Source organism: Panthera tigris, chromosome D3 (genome assembly GCF_018350195.1).
Source record: "Panthera tigris isolate Pti1 chromosome D3, P.tigris_Pti1_mat1.1, whole genome shotgun sequence".
Classification (NCBI taxonomy): Eukaryota; Metazoa; Chordata; class Mammalia; order Carnivora; family Felidae; genus Panthera; species Panthera tigris.
The window spans coordinates 45,775,703-45,793,097 of record NC_056671.1 but is presented as its reverse complement, the minus strand read 5'-3'; the positions used below and the strand labels follow the sequence as shown (position 1 = coordinate 45,793,097).

General features: G+C 42.8%; 1 protein-coding gene across 6 annotated transcripts in view; it reads left to right on the top strand.

Annotated features, from left to right (window-relative positions):
* Nucleotides 1-17,395, top strand: part of TMEM241 (transmembrane protein 241) — a 114,266-nt gene that overhangs the window by 62,938 nt on the left and 33,933 nt on the right. For all 6 annotated transcript variants that reach the window (XR_006209889.1, XM_007075988.2, XM_042962144.1 and 3 more), the window contains exons 12-13: nt 6,746-6,815; nt 11,310-11,403. Coding sequence is in view for 5 of the 6 variants with exons in the window: in XM_007075988.2 (XP_007076050.1) it covers nt 6,746-6,815; nt 11,310-11,403 (164 nt within the window). In the remaining variant the exon portion in view is untranslated. The remainder of the gene's footprint in view (nt 1-6,745; nt 6,816-11,309; nt 11,404-17,395) is intronic.

Below are 17,395 nucleotides of genomic sequence, written 5' to 3'. Positions count from 1 at the left end.
TTACACTTTCCATCTAGAATGTCCACTGCAGGGCTGGAGTGTCAGGAAGGGCATGTTCCTGATTCCCCGCACCTGCACCAGTTGAGACCCAGTTAAGTCTCAGGCCCATGGGTACAGTGTTTTTATGAAGGATCTGTTAACAATTGCGGACATTTCTATTTTTATTTATTTTTTTAAAGTTTATTTATTTATTTTTGAGAGGGGGGAGGGAAGGAGAAAGGAAAAGAGAGGATCCCAAGGAGGTTGTGCACTGTCATCGCAGAGTCTGATGGCGGGGCTTGAACTCACAAACCGTGAGATTATGACCTGAGCCAAAATCAAGAGTCGGATGTTTAATCGACTGAGCCACCCAGGAGCCCCACCAATTGCTGATATTTTTAAAGCATGGCTTTCTTCCCTTTGGTTTCCTTTCACCTCTTCTTTTTTTTAACTTGTATCTTAATTATTTAGTAGTGCTTTTAAAACATTAAAAAATTGAGGTATAATTTGCGTGTATGAAATGCACCTATCTTGTGTACGGCCTGGTCAATTTTGACGAATGTATACACCCGTGTAGCTTACTCCCATCAAGATATCGACCATTTCTGTCACTAGGAAGTTTCCTCTTGCCCCTTCTTCATTACTCCCTTCTCACCTAGCACCAAAGCCACCATGATCTGATTTCTGTGTCCATAGATAAATTCTATTTATTCTAGAGCCTCATATAAATGGAAGCACCCCGGAAGTATTCCTTTATGTCTGGCCCTTTCATTCAATGCAGTGTTCAGAGATTCATCTAGGTTCTTGTATGTATCACCAGTTTATTCCCTTTTATTGCTGAGTAGGGTGCTAGCGTATGAACATACCTAGCAAATAAACATACCTCCTTTTGTTTATCCATTCACCTGCTGATGCTTACCGGGGCTGTTTCCAGTTTTTGGCTGTTGCAAATAAAGCTTTCATGAACATCCTTTTTTTTATATAATTTATTTTTTAATTTACATCCAAGTTAGTTAGCATATAGTGCAACAATGATTTCAGGAGTAGATTCCTTTATGCCCTTAACCCATTGAGCCCATCCCCCTCCCACAACCCCTCCAGTAACCCTCTGTTTGTTCTCTATATTTAAGAGCCTCTTGGGGCACCTGGTGGCTCAGTCAGTAAGTGTCTGTCTTTGGCTCAGGTCATTATCTCACGGTTCATGAGTTCGAGACCTGTGTTGGGCTCTGTGCTGACAGCTCAGAGCCTGGAGCCTGCTTCGGATTCTGTGTCTCCCTCTCTCTCTGCTCCTCCCCCACTCACACTGTCCCTCTCTCAAAAATAAATAAACATTACAAAAAAAGATTAAAAAAAAAGTCTCTTATGTTTTGTCCCCCTCCTTGTTTTTATATTCTTTTTGCTTCCCTTCCCTTATGTTCATCTGTTTTGTGTCTTAAAGTCCTCATATGAGTGAAGTCATGTGATATTTGTCTTTCTCTGACTGACTAATTTTGCTTAGCATAATACCCTTTAGTTCCATCCACGTAGTTGCAAATGGCAAGATTTCATTCTTTTTGATTGCCAAGTAATACTCCAGTGTGTGTGTGTGTGTGTGTGTGTGTGTGTGTGTGTGTACCACATCTTCTTTATCCATTCATCCATCGATGGACATTTGGGCTCTTTCCATACTTTGGCTATTGTTGATAATGCTGCTATAAACATTGAGGTGCATGTGCCCCTTCGAAACAGCATACCTGTGTCCCTTGGACAAATACCTAGTAGTGCAATTGCTGGATTGTAGGGTAGTTCTATTTTTAATTTTTTGAGGAACTCCATACAGTTTTCCAGAGTGGCTGCACCAGCTTGCATTCCCACCAGCAGTGCAAAAGAGATCTTCTTTCTCCGCATCCTCGCCAACATCTGTTGTTGCCTGAGTTGTTAATGTCAGCCATTTTGGCAGGTGTGAGGTGGTATCTCATTGTGGTTTTGGTTTGTATTTCCCTGATGATGAGTGATGTTGAACATTTTTTTCATGTGTCGGTTGGCCATCTGGATGTCTTCTTTGGAGAAGTGTCTATTCATGTCTTTTGCCCATTTCTTCACTGGATTATTTGTTTCTTGGGTGTTGAGTTTGATAAGTTCTTTATAGATTTTGGATACTAACCCTTTATCTGATATGTCATTTGCTAATATCTTCTCCAATTCTGTCAGTTGCCTTTTAGTTTTGTTGATTGTTTCCTTCGCTGTGCAGAAGCTTTTTATTTTGGTGAAGTTCCAATAGTTCATTTTTGCTTTTGTTTCCCTTGCCTCTGGAGACAAGTTGAGTAAGAAGTTGCTGTGGCCAAGGTCAAAGAGGTTTTTGCCTGCTTTCTCCTTGAGGATTTTGATGGCTTCCTGTCTTACATTTAGGTCTTTCATCCATTTTGAGCTTATTTTTGTGTATGGTGTAATAAAGTGGTCCAGGTTGATTTTTCTGCATGTCACTGTCCAGTTTTCCCAGCACCACTTTCTGAGGAGACTGTCTTGATTCCATTGGATATTCTTTCCTGCTTTGTCAAAGATTAGTTGGCCATACGTTTGTGCGTCCATTTCTGGGTTCTCTATTCTGTTCCATTGATCTGAGTGTTTTTGTGCCAGTACCATCCTGTCTTGATGATTTCAGCTTTGTAATACAGCTTTGACATCCAGGATTGTGATGCCTCCAGCTTTGGTTTTCTTTTTCAAGATTGCTTTGGCTACTTGGGGTCTTTTCTGGTTCCATACAAATTTTAGTATTGTTTGTTCTAGCTCTGTGAAAAGTACTGGTGCTATTTTGATAGGGATTGCATTGAATATGTAGGTTGCTTTGGGTAGTATTGACATTTTAACAATATTTATTCTTCCTATCCAAGAGCATGGAATATTTTTCCAGTTTTTTGTGTCTTCTTCAATTTCTTTCATAAGCTTTCTGTAGTTTTCAGTGTATAGATTTTTCACCTCCTTGGTTATGTTTATTCCTAGGTATTTATTGGTTTTTGGTGCTCATGAACATTCTTATACAGGACTTTTTGTCTCTTCTTGTCTTTTGGATAAATACTTAGAATTCTGTGTCTTAGAGTTGATGTAGTTTTAACTTTTTAAGAAAGTGCCAGTTTTCTAAAGTGTTTATACCATTTTACACCCCTACTCAGCAATGTCTGAGAGTTCCAGTTGCTCCACATCTTCACTAACATTTGGTGTTGTCAGCCTTATTTTAGCTAGTCTTTGTGGTCTCTTGCTAGTGCTTTTGTATGAGCTACCCTTCTCACTCATTCCCGAGTGACTAGAAAGATAAGCGGTTTTTTAGATGCATAGGATGGGGCTTTGGGACACACTTTTGGAGTACTTGGGACATGGTGGTAGGGATTGGGTAGGTCTCTTTAGTTCTGGCCCTGCCACTTTTCCCCCTTTGGGCACTGGGTTTGCTTCTTGGTGAATGAAATCCACCTCCCCCTCTAATCTTTCAACCTCATGATTCATGCAGAGGCTTCAAGAATCCTGGAACCTTGCTTCCCCTTGGACCATTTTAAGCACTAGTAGAGAAGAGAAGTTCTTTCTTTGCTTGAAAGTGTGTATTTCGTATTTGTACTGAGCCCCTCTGTTGTGTGTTCAAAGGGAGAGAATTTCAAGGACCCAAAACAGAGAGAAAACCACAGGAATCTGACCCAGAAATGACCTTGTTACCTGGTGCGCCTCTTGCTCACGTGTGAGATGAGAGCAAGTAGCACTAATTACTTCTTGGAGCTGACCTTCCATTTTCCTGCCCGTTCCGAGGGCTACAATGTGGGGAGAGGAAGTTGTCTTGATGTTCAAATATCAGTAAGTCTTGAGTGTGGTAAGATTGGGCCACGCTTTTCACCATGGCAGTTTCATGTTCTGCAGTCTTCAGAGAATTCGGATTCATTCCCTCACTCGGAAAGTCAGCAGATTTTAACTGGAGCATAAAAATGAAGGTTCATGTTGTGATGAGCCCCAGGCATTGTACGGAAGTGTTGAATCACTATATTGTACACCTGAAACTAGTATTACATTGTATGTCAGCTGGAATTTAAATAAAAACTTAAAAGTGAGGGCTCAATTCGAACTTTATTGCCTAAGCTGCATATTGTTGCCACAAACTATGTTTACGACTGTTGAACTACTTAATCTGTGCTTAAATTGTGCAGTTCACAATCGCTGGTGCAGGAGTGGTCTTTTGAGCATCTTTACCAATTTTTTAGGTCCCTGAATTTCATTCTACTGAGGTTGGGCCAGCCAGCCACACACTGCCTCATTTTCAGGGCCATTTGTCATGTGGTCATTAACCTTTGCTCTTTAGAGGTTGGCACGCACCCTCTTTGTTCAAGAACTCTAGTAAAAGACAAGGCAGGCTGAAGGCATCAGAGGGGAAGCATGTGGGGCAAATTTGAAATTAAAGACCAGCATAGCCAACTGGAAAGTGGAACATTCTCTGCAGGGGAAGCAAGAAGAGTTTAGGTGTTTTGGATACTTTCGGTTCCGTAGTGCTTATTATGGGTTGATCCTAACACAGTGGATATGGGTAACGTACGGTCCCACCTCGCAAGGACTTGATGGTTACAAAAGGAGAGACAGGCATGGTCAACTAGTACTGTGTGAGAAATATATGGAGGTCATAGAAATGGCTCAAAAATAAGCTGTTTTCTCTCTCAATAATTTATCGAATCAGTTTTTAGGATTTGGGTGAAGGTTATCATGTGACTGGTAAATTTCCTAGGACTGTGATTTTTCCTTTGCCTTCCTCCTTTCCAGTCCACCTCTCAGCACTCCACTGCTCATTAGAGCCCCTCAGCAGCCTGTGCTGGGCCGGAAAGGCTGCCAATGCTCCGTGAATCTCATTCATGTCCCTGGAGCATTTCTGAGGACAGCCTGGGTGCAGAGAGGAGGCGGCGCCAGAAGAATATTGAGGTCCTGCACTTAGTTGATCTCCTCTCTGCCCCTCCTCATCATCACGCTGACTGCACTGCAGTTTCTCTGAAACCGGAAGGGAAGTGGGAACAGGGCCAAGAACCACAGCTGCCAGAGAGACAGCGCAAAGCCTGCATGGACTGTCGCCTCGCCCGACTGAACAGGGGGCTCTGGGGCTGGGGTGCCTAGGGTTACCTCGCTGTCGCCTCTGTGTGGAAAGGCACTTCCACAGATACCGTGTATTTCACGCACTAGATATCTGAGCCCGATGGTGTTGTGTGCAAAGCCCCTCCACCCGTGCAGGTCCACATAGACGAGAGAAGCGCTCAGGAGAGTTATGGCAGCAAGAAAGCCAGAGCCCTGAACCTATGGTCGGGCTGCACAAAAACCAGGTCCCAAGAGACCCACCCTGTCGTGGCTAAGAACTCACACATACGAACAAACGAAACAAAAGAATCGTCGTGCTAAAAGCCCTCTAGGGCACTGGAATTCAGCATTTTCCTTGCCAAGAGGTGGTTGAATTATTTGAAATCAGTTAGGTCTCTGAGGAAGTATAGCAGCCCAGTGTGTCTTGTTCTGAAACTCTTGATTAGTAGGTTCAGAGACGAAGGCATTCCTGCTCGTATGTTGCACTGCACACCTAACATACGGTGAGTCCTGAGGAAGACCAGCCTTTCTTGCTCCAGTCCATCCAGATCCAGAGAGACAGACCGAAGCCCGGGGGTCTGGAAGGTCTGGCTCCTGCAGAGTCTCAGAAATTCCAGATTTGGAAGGATTAAGCTATCTGCTGTGGAAATGCTTAATTCCTTTCCTCTGGACATTTTTGGAAGGCTTTTTGCTTTTTCAATCTCCTGACTTCTTGTTTGTGACCAAGTTCAAATTCCAGAGAGGGAAGCAGCCAATATGTGTGATTATTTCCTCTTGCACCAAATGGAACTAGAAGAATGGACTTACTTCATTAGAAATAAATGTACCCTTTGGACCTTACACCCAAATGAGTAAGCATGGTCGGTCTGGCCCCTGTGCCGTTTGTGCAGTAATTAAACACAAAATGAGAAAAAGATGTCAGAGGCATGCATTCAGCCTTTTTTTAGACATAAAGCAGGAAAGAATAGAACAATCTTTAAGAAAAAAAAAAAAGTTTCTTTTTGTCCTGTACTCTGTCTTGGGCCAGGATGGCCGCCTGGTGACAAGGAAAGATTGTAGGGTTTGGAGTGACTGGGTGTACATTCTGGCTTCACAGTTCAAGAGTTGTGTAATCCTAGACAAATCCCTTAACTTCTCTGAGCACCAGTTAAATGGGGGTGATAAAACACCACACAGTAATTACAAGGACTGAAAGAGGTGTCGTACATAGAGCTTTTAGCATAGTGCCCTGCACAGGACAGACTCTCGCTAAATAGGCATTATGGGCATCCTACTATTATTTTTTTTTAAACATTTTTTTTAATGTTTATTTATTTTTGGGAGACAGAGAGAGTCAGAGCATGAGCCGGGGAGAGGTAGAGAGAGAGAGGGAGACACAGAATCGGAAAGGCTCCAGGCTTCTGAGCTGTCAGCACAGAGCCCAACGTGGGGCTCAAATTGATGAGCCGTGAGATCATGACCTGAGCCGAAGTCGGACGCTCAACCAACTGAGCCACCTTGGCACCCCAGCATCACGCTATTATTTTAAGACAATGCCACTAACCTAGAAACCCTGGGAATGCCAAAGTGAATTCAGTGCCATGCAGCTCAGTGCTCAGATGGCTGCTGTGCTAAAGACCCTTGCCTTGCGTTTTCCAGGACAGCTGGGGGCAGGGGGGCATGTGCGTCATTGTCTCACCCTTGCTGTGCTCCTCAGGTGATCTCTTCAGTGTCCCGGACTTTCCGTTCCTGTATTTCTACAGGTTCCATGGAAGCTGCTGTGCCAGGTAAGCTTAACTCAGAAAGCCCCTAGCACTATTAATTTGTCTGTGTGTGTACTGCTTCCTGTCTTTGTCAAGTCCAGGGTCACTGCCAGTTACCCAAATGAGGGGCAGAAGAAAGTGGTGGCTGTGCAGGTCTGGAAGCAGCTCCCTCGGCCATCAGCAGGTTGTCATGAGCATCACCAGGTGCTCAGGGCCAGCGTGGGTCTGGGGGTACCATGTCCTGCAGAAGTTCCTTGGCCAGGACAGTGGTTTTCAAGCTTGCAGAAGAGCCAAGCTTCCCCCAGTGTTTTTCCCTCCACAAGCAATTTTTTTTAATGTTTATGTATTTATTTTGATAGAGAGAGAGAGCGAACAGGGGCGGGGAGGGTCAGAGGTAGAGGGAGAGAATCCCAAGACATGGGGCTTGAGCCCCACGAATTGAGATCATGACCTGAGCTAAAACCAAGAGTCAGATGTTTAACCGACTGAGCCCCTTCCACTAGCGATTCTTAAACAGAACTTGAGTGTATAAAATGATGAATCAGATTCCATTCAAGGGAAGACTTGGGTCCAGAATTGCACCCATTCAGCTACCTCCTTGGTCCCTGCCTTTTCCCTAGAGGACAATCTCTAAAAAGCCTTGACTGAATCCTAAGACCCTGAGAAACAGGTTTTGGAAACCAGGGACTAGGAGACATCTAGACAGCAAAGTGACCCTTAATACTTGGCTGTGGGAGCTCCTCAGATCAATAGGGATGGATACATATAGTTGGAGTTCATACTCACCCTGTCCCCTCTTTCCTGCCATGATCCCCACTTTGCTTGACTTTATTGTGCTGAGAAATGGACAGTCTCATGGCGTGTGTTCTGATATGGTGGGAAGTCCAGTGTTGGGCTGAATTCCAGCCTTGCTGCTTGTTGATTGGTTTGCTCTTTGAGCAAGCTGCCCTAGTTCCCCCAAGCATCGGTTTAGTTTCCTCATCTGTAAAATGGAAAGATAATCCCACCAATGGGTGCTTGTGTATATTAAATAAGATGCGTAAACCCTAAGCATCGTGCCTGGCCCAGGAAATGATGGCCATTATTATTATCTGCTCAGCTTGACTATAAATAAAATGTCAACAGACCATGAGCAGTTGCCAAGCCAGACCACTTATTCCCACGCATAAAAGAGTGTGCCTTGTGAGGCAGTGATTCTTCAGAGTCAAAAAGCTGGTTGTGTGGCTCGCTACTATTTCTGACTTCGGGGTGTGTTAGGACAAAACGTACCAATGTTGTACAGTTTGGTTTTGCATTTGAGCCTCAGAATGATTCATTTATCATCCGCAGCTAAGTTTCAGGAAAACACTGACAGGAGTCATCTTCTCCATCCCTATTGATGTGGTCGGGACTTGTCGGCTGCCTGTTAGCTAGGACTGGGTGGCATGAGTGTTAGTGCTGCTTTGGGGTCTGTGCACTTGTTCCCTTTGGGTCTGGTTATTTGGCAGGACCGGCAAACACAGTGCAGAGGGAAGGGCATCCGTTGTTTGGTTATTTGGAACAGAGCAGCACGGTTCGCAGCCCATTGATGCTGGCCTTGTGGGGTGATGTTCTAGCTCCATTTCTGCCCCTTTTAATCTGCAACTTCCTTGTAACCCAGCATGAAAAATCAGGGTTTTATACTTAGAAGATTTGGAAGTCTTTGTGTGAATTGATGTAACTCTATTACATTCTATCCCCCTGCCTTCAGGACAAAGCTTGACCTCTTTTAAAAATGTGTCAGTTTCCCCCATGTCATCACATGATTCCTCCATGACCATATCTCAGACTAAGAGTTGTCACCTTCAGAGGCCCTGCGGGAGCCCAGAAGGGGTCACGGAGGCCCGAGGGGACAGTGGTAGCCATGACCCAGAGACACATGGACGGGAAGCCCGCACTCTTTTACTTCTAGGATCCTCTTGTTGCTTTTCAGATCTGCCTCCACAGGGAGGGGTAGAGAGCTGAGTGTGGAAGGAGAAAGAGAGGGACCCATGAGTAATTTAGAAATGATGCACAGGCATACCAGGCAAGGGATGGGAAGGAATCATGGATGCTTTCCCATGTGTGTCGGGCACAGACCCGAGTGGCTCTGCTCTGGCAGAGTGTGTGCTGAGGGGCAAGGGGATGTGGCATCATGCCCTTCCTCTGGCTGGAGGTGGAGAGAAGGGAGCGTCGGAGGGGAGGGCGTGTGGGAGACAGTACAGGCACATGTGAAGTTGTTACATCCCTGGAGGCAGGGGTGGACGCCACCAGGAGGAGCCCTGGAGCGGTAGCCGCCCCACTTTCCACTCCCAACCTCGCGGTGGCCGTGGGCACCTGCAGCATCTCTTCTGTCTCTTGAGTCAAGAACGTATCTTCATGGTGAAGTTTGAAGAACTGTGGAGGACCCTTATTAATTTTTTTTCATATTTTAGAGAGAGAGAGAGAGAGCACATGTGCAAGTGGGGGAGAGGGGGAGAGGAGCAGAGGGAAAGAAGGAGAGAGAGAGAAAGTGAAAGCGAGAATCTTAAACAGGCTCTATGCTCGGTGTGGAACCCAATGCGGGGGCTTGAAACCATGACCCTGGGATCGTGACCTGAACCAAAATCAAGACTCGGTCCCTCAACTGACTGAACCACCCAGGCACTCCATACTGTGGTGAACCTTTAAACGAGCCAGGAAACCTGGATTCAAATTGTGCTTGGGCTTCAGTTTGCTTGTTAATAAAGTGAGATTTGGGGGTAGGGAGGCTTCCTATTCTGAAAGTCTCTGATTTCCGTAAGGTAGGATAAGGACCACTATACTTATTCCTGCTTTAACAACACAGAACCTGAGGCAGGAAAAAAAGGAGGAACAGGGGGATTTGGTCAAGGTTATGAGGGTCAGTGGGCACAGCCCAGGTCACTCAATTTCCAGCCGGCTGCTTACCCACCTTGCCTTTCGGGTATGAATGACTGCCTGTCTTCATCCATAGCTGCCCAGCCTCTCTCGACTGCAGATTCAAATCTGAACAAACTTTGCAGGTTATCAGTGGCCAACAGGCTGAAATATACACAAGGGAACCTTCATCCCTGTCCTTGGTCCTGCCCAGGGATGCAGCTGTAAACTAATCTAATCTAATGAAGCGAAGGCACACGTTTCTGTGAAATTTGGCCTTATCGGTGTTTAATTCAATCCAGCCTGCTCCTAAGTAAACCCATCAAATATTTTTGGAATACCTACAATGACCAAGGCACCATGTTTGGCTCTGTTGGGGAAATCAGAGTAGCCCAAGGTTGGTCCCTGCCCTCTCAGAGCCCCTTGTCTATGTTGGAGCCACACACCAGTGCCTATAATAAAGGTGAGATGGCAGGGCGTCACCTGAGGGCCTAGAGCTATAGCTCATATGACCTGCCTCTCTGGTTTGGGGTACCACTGCGGTCCTAGCTCTTGCTTTTCATTTTCCAATAAAAGTCACACTCAAGCGCCCACTTGATAGAGTTATAGGAAGTCAGCCTCGATCGTGGAGTCTCTCATCTCCAATTGTCCTGCCTCTGAATGCAAGGAAGAGTGACCATTCTGTTTTGGAGTGCCCTTTGCTTTGTCCTTGGCCACACAGTGATGTTTTCAAAAATGGATTCCAGTGCGGGTGCCTGGGTGGCTCAGTTGGTTAAGCTTCCAACTTCAGCTGAGGTCATGATCTCACAGTTCATGGGATCGAGCCCTGAGTCGAGCTCTGTACTGACAGCTCAGAGCCTGGAGCCTACTTTGGATTCTGTGTCTCCCTCTCTCTCTGCCCCTCCCCCGCTCATGCTCTGTCTCTGTCTCTGTCTCTCTCTCTCTTTCTCAAAAATAAATAAAACATTTTTTAAAAAATTTTAAAAAATGGATTCCAGCATAGGCCACTAATTACGTGTCCACTGCTAGGCCAAGGTCTGGATGCTCCAGACCTCTAGGGCTCCCATGGCGTGTGGTCTCTCAGGTCACACAGATAGGCTTAGGCATCATTCCCAAAGCATAGCTTCTGTGTAGCTCAGCCTGGGTTGGGGGCGCTTCTGCTACTGGAGCCAGTCCTCCCCTTTAGATTCTTACCTTGAACCCAGGAGCTGGTCCAGACCCTCTGTCCCCATATGGTGAGTTTCGCTTTGGAAGTTTTTTTCTGGCAGTTTGTTCTGCTTGAAAAAAAAAAATTGAAGCTCTACCTTGGCAAGCACCAAGCTCTAGAAATAGTATGGGAGGGAGCAGGAGGTATTGTCCTCCACATTTTTTTTCTTTCATGATTTAGCCAGAGATTTCCCAAGTTTCTATACTCCTTCCCTTCCTGCCCCCCACCCAGTGAAACACTTTTATCATAGCTCCTCATAAAATTAGAGCTTCGTGGGTTTTTAAATATTTGATATTTTTATCCAGAGATCACTAGAAAGCACAGATGAGATAGAGGTTGTGTAATAATTAGAAACTAGCTGGTAAAATGTAACAGAAAATAGCTATTGGCTCAAGGAAGACAAGCCTCACTAACAAGAGAATATTTTCTCCTTCCAGTGGAATTTTAGGATTCTTTCTCATGCTCAGCACAGTGAAGCTAAAAAGCCTTATGGCCCCAGGGCAGTGTGCAGCCTGGATTTTCTTTGCTAAGGTAAGAAAGAGGGAAGAAAGAGGGAAGTTGGGAAAAATCAACCTCAGGAGCCTTCATGTCCAGTGTTCTTGGAGCATGTGTTTGATCTTCCTGAAACCATTCCCAGTCATTGGCCCTGAACTTGATAACTCACTCATTCCAGTAACGGTTTCTGAGGTCCTCTATTTTATCAGCACGACATAATCTTTATCACACTCCTGGAAAGGATAATCCCCTTGCCTCCCCTAAGCCTTAATTTCCCCATCTCAACGTGAAAGGTTTTGCCCCCCAAAATCTCTAAGTCTTCTCCAGTTCTACGAGACTGGATTCCTGGATGCACAGGGCAGGAATGGGGCTGTGACGGTGTCCAGACTGCAAACAACAGACTATTCTAGGAATGTCCGTTGCATATCTGATGACCATGGTTGAGGCCTATGATAGAGAAGTTGGAAAATAAGAAACAGGAAAAGCAGCTGGGGGATGCTCAGTCGTGACTGAGATGCTTTGGGACTAACTTTTTCCTAGTGGAGCATGTCATTCATTTCTCTCATGTCTGTGAAGGAGTCAAGTCGTAGGGCCCTAGGTGTTGCTTCTAAGAAATGAGATCTCTCTTTTTTTTAATTTTTAAATGTTTATTTATATTTGAGAGAGAGAGAGAGAGAGAGAGAGGGAGGGAGGGAGGGAGGGGCAGAGAGCTGGAAACAGAATCTGAAGCAGGCTCCAGGCTCTGAGCTGTGAGCACAGAGCCCAACTCGGGGCTCGAACTCATGAGCCTTGAGATCATGACCTGAGCCAAAGTCAGACACTTAACCGACTGAGCCACCCAGGTGCCCCTGAGAAATGAGATTTTTTAACTTAATCTCATGAAATCATCATTTAAGCTTAGATCTTCACTCGTCTTTATGTTTGTTGATTTTTTCTGCCAGAAAACAAAAACAAACATTTTTCTTTGAAAACAACATTTCATGGTAATATTTTCACCTGTATAGTTCTTCCTTTTAACAGCATTAATAATTCTAATTATAGCAAAATGTGAAGAGTGACTGAGATACTGACTTCTTGCATGACAGAATGAAGAGGTTGACAAATCCTCCTCACAAAAAGTAACTGGAAAGCTGGGAAAAGATTGTCAAAAATATCCATTTCAGCTCTCTAAAAATTGACCAAAGGCATGCAACAAACTGGGAAGCAAGCATTTGTTCACGAAAACTGCTAAACTTTGGGTAGGAACAGCGTGAGCCTGTGGCGTTCTTACCTCAGGTTGCTCCCATTCCCTCCTCCCCAGCTCTGTCAGTGTGTTATTTCAACCAGAGCAGGGCAGGCTGTGAAAACCAGCAGCCTTGCTGCCACTTCCAGAATATTCTATTTGGAGTATTTTTAGTTAAAGTGGCCATGTCAGTGGTAAATCAGTAAAAAGAGCTAGTATCTCCACTATCTTGAGTTTACAGTCCTCTTTGGGGCAAGCAATGGACCAGTGGTCTGGCTGGGGACTAGTAGGTAGTTCGGGGAGGTGAGACAGCCATCAGGGGCTTGATAGCTCTTCATGTGTCCCAGGTTGACCGGAGTCTATGTACACGAGTAGCAGAGATGGAGTGTGCCCAAAACACCCACATGTCCCTGGCCAGCAGAGCCTGCGTGCACGCACAGAGGAGATGGGAGAGAGCCAGTAGAAAGTAAAAGCTGGGGCAGACATGAAAAACTTCAGCCTGAAGTTTGAATGTACTCCCCAGCCCACACACAGTCAGAAGAAGCAGAGAGAAGCCTATCTGGCTGAAGGTGTTTGAGCAAAACCTCTGACTAGTCTTTGCTAGAACACTAAGCTATGCAGACATGTGGATGGCTTCTAGAAAGCCAGAAAAAGCTTAAAAATAAAAACAAGAAAAAAAATTAAGGACGTCAGCAGCTGTACCGTATATGGGAGACTGATTTCATTGACTTAGTCCAGGCAAATTACTATATAAGCAAAACAACAATGCTCTGGGGAAAAGTCAGAATCCAAAGTTGCTACCATATGTTATCTAAAATGTCCAATATTTAACAAAAAATTTAGGGGCATTCAAAGAAACAAGAAAGCGTGATCCATACACAGGAAAAAAGCAGTTAATGGGAGCTGTGTCTGAGTGTCTGTCCTCAGATATAGGACTTAGCAGAAAAAGACTGCAAAGCAGCTATTTAAATATGCTTAGAGATCTAAAGGAAACCATATTTAAAGAATTGAAAGAGTCAATGAATACAGAATCTCAATAAAGAGAGATAATTAAAAAAAAAGAGAACCAGGTGGAAATTCTGGAGTTGAGAAGTATAATAAATGAAATGAACAATCCTCTAGAGGTACTCAATAACAGACTTGAAGGGCAGAAGGAAAACTAAGTGAACTGAAATGTGGAGCAAAAGAAATTGTTCAATCTAAAGAACAAAGACTGTTTAATAATTGAAGAAATATGGACAGAGGCTCAGAAACCTGTGGGACAACATCAAGCATATTAACATATATAAGAGTTCCAGAAGAAAAGTAAGAGTATAGAAGGTACAGATGACTTGAACAATACTGTCAACCAACTTGTCATAACTGACATGTGACACTCTATCCATTGACTGCAGAAAACACATTCTTTTCAAACATACATGGAACATTCTTCAGGTTAAGTGTTATGCTGTGTCACAAAACAAGTCTTAGTAAATTTGAAAAGATCAAAATCATTTAACATATGTTCTCTGGCCACAGCAGAGCTAAATTAGAAATTTACAACAAGGCACCTGGGTGGCTCAGTTTGTTGAGCATCCGACTCTTGATTTTGGCTCCAGTCATGAACCTGGTGTTGTGGGATCCAGCCCTGCTTCAGGCTCTGTGCTGAGCATGAAGCTTGCTTAAGATTCTCTCTCTCTCTCTCTCTCTCTCTCTCTGTCTTTCTTTCTCCCTTTCTGCCCCTCTCCCCAACTCACACTTTCTCTTTCTCTCTCAAATTAAAAAAAAAAAAAAAAGAAAAAAAAATAAATTTACAACAGAAAAAAAATCTAGAAAAAAACATTTATTTGGAAATTAAATAACATACTTCTAAATAGCCCATGAGGCAAAGAATCACACGGGAGAATTATTTATTTTCTAGCTAGACTAACTAAGAAAATAAGAAAGAAGATACAACTTATCAAAATTAGAAATGAAATCAGGGACATTACCACTGATTCTATATAAACTAAAAGGATTATATATTATGAATAACTTTATTCATATTATACCAGCAAAGTAGACAATTTAGAGGAAATGGACAAATTCCCAGAAACGTACAAACCAGGAAAATTGACTCAAGAATAAATAGAAAATCTGAATAAACTCATAATAAGTAAATAAATGTAAGTAGTGATTAAACATCTTTACCTAAAGAAAAGCTCAGGTCCAATGGGCTTTACTGATGAATTCTATCAAATATTTTTAAATGTGATATTTTTTCTTTACAAGTTCTCTTAGAGAGCAGAGGAAAGAGAATAACTCCCAATTTATCTATGAGTTGCTCTGATACTAAAGCCAGACTAAATAAAATCATAAGAAAATTATAGACCAATATTCTCCATGAATATGGATCTTTAACACAACAGTAGCAAACCGAATCTGGCAACATAGAAAAAGAATTTTATACCATAATCAAGTGAGATTTATCAGCAATGCAAAGTTGGTTTAACAAATGGAAAGTACTATAATACATTATATTTACAGAATAAAGAATAAAAAAGGAGCCATGTCAGTAGGTGCAGAAAAATGATTTGACAAAAACCCAACATCCATTCATGATTAAAAAAGACTCTCGGGGCACCTGGGTGGCTCAGTCGGTTGAGCTTCTGACTTCAACTCAGGTCAGGATCTTGCAGTCCATGAGTTCGAGCCCCGCATCGGGCTCTGTGCTGACAGCTCAGAACCCAGAGCCTGTTTCAGATTCTGTGTCTCCCTCTCTCTGCCCCTTCCCCACTCATGCTGTGTCTCTGTCTTTTAAAATGAATAAACGTTAAAAAAATTTTTTTTTAAAAAAGACTCTCAACAAACTAGTAATAGAAGGGAATCTTCTCAACCTGATAAAAAGCACATGTGAAAAACCTATAGTTAACATTATGCTTAATGATGAAAGACTGAATACTTTCTCCGTAAGATTGGGAACAGTACAAGACTGTTTGTGCCTCACCACTTCTATCAGGCAGTGCAATAAGACCAAAAAAAAAAGCATCCAAATTAGAAAGGAAAACATTAAATAGTCTATATTCACAGATGACATTTATCCTACATGTAGAAAATCCTAAGAAATCTATAAAAACATTAATTGAACTAATAAACGATTTATCAAGGTCTCAGATACAAGATCAATGTACAAAAATCATTCATAGTTTTATGTATTAATAATGAACAGTCATGTTCATAAAAATGAAATTAAGAAAATAATTTCATTCATAACAGCATTAAAAATATACTTAGGAACTTAACAAAGCAGTTCAAGACTGAAAACTGTAAAGTCTCAGAGAAATCTAAGATCTCAATAAATGGAAAGACTCGATGTTAAGATGGAAATTCTTCCTAAGTTGATCAATAGATTTAATGTAATCCCTGTCAAAATCCCAGCAAACGCTTTGTACAAATCCACAGACCGATCCTGAAGTTTATTTGGAAATTCAATAGCCAAAACAATTTAGAAAAAGAAAAACAGGGGCACCTGGGTGGCTCAGTCAGTTGGGCATTCAACTCTTGATTTCAGCTCTGATCATGATCTCACGGTTTGGTTCGTGAGTTCAAGCCCTAGGTGGGTCTCTGTGCTGACAGTGCAGAGCCTACTTGGGATTCTCGCTCCCCTCCTCTCTCTCTGCCCCTCTCCCACACATGCTCTCTCTCTCAGAATAAATAAATAAACTTTAAAAAGAAAAAGAAAGTTGGGGGATTTAAACTCATGATTTTAGAATTTTATAAAGCTAGAATAATCAAGACATTATGGTATTGGCATTGGATAGGCATTTATGGTCTGTGGACTTTCAATAAAAGTGCCAAGGCAATTGAACAGGGAAAGGATTTTCTTTTCAACAAATGGTGCTGGAACAACCAGGTATGCAAAAAAAAAAAAAAAAAAAAAAAAGTACTTAAACCCTCTCTCTTATCATCAACTCAACCGTGGATTGTAAACCTAAATATAGGAGCTAAAACTAGAAAACTCTTAGAATAAACTGCAGGAGGAAATCTTACCAACCTTGGTTTAAGCAAAGAGTTCTCAGATATGACACCAAAAGCATAAGCCAGAAAGTAATTGATAAATTAGACTTCATTTTTTAAAAAAATAGGCTTCACACCCAGTGTGCGGCCCAACGCAGGGCTTGAATCCATGACCCTGACTGAGATCAATACCTGAGCTGAGATCAAGAGTTGGACACTTAACTGACTGAGCCACACAGGTGCCCCAGGCTTAGACTTCATTTAAATTAAAATAGTATGCAAATCAAATTAATGGTCAAAAGACACTGTTAAGAAAATGAAAAGCCACAGCCTAGGAGAAAATATTTGCAAATTATGTATCTGATTAAGGACTTGTTTCTAGAATATATAAAGAATTCTTTGTACTCTCTTCAGTGAGACTACATACAACCCAACCAAAAAATGGTTGAAAGATGTGAATACATAAATATCTATATAATGGAATGTTACTCAGTCATAAAGAGAATGGTATCTTGCTACTTGGCAATGACGTGGGTGGACCTAGAGAGTGTAATGCTAATAAGAGAAATAAATCAGTCAGGGAAAGGCAGATAACATGGTTTCACTCATATGTGAAATTTAAGAAACAAAACCAACAAGAAAAAGGAAAAAATAAAGAAAGAGAGAGAGGCAAACCAAGAAACAGACTCTTAACTATAGAGAACACACTGAAGACCAGGGCGAAGGTGGGGGCGGTGGGTGAAACAGGTGATGGGGATTAAGAAGGGCACTTGTGATAAGTACCCGGTGATATGGAAGTATTGATTCACTATGTTGTACTCCTAAAACCAA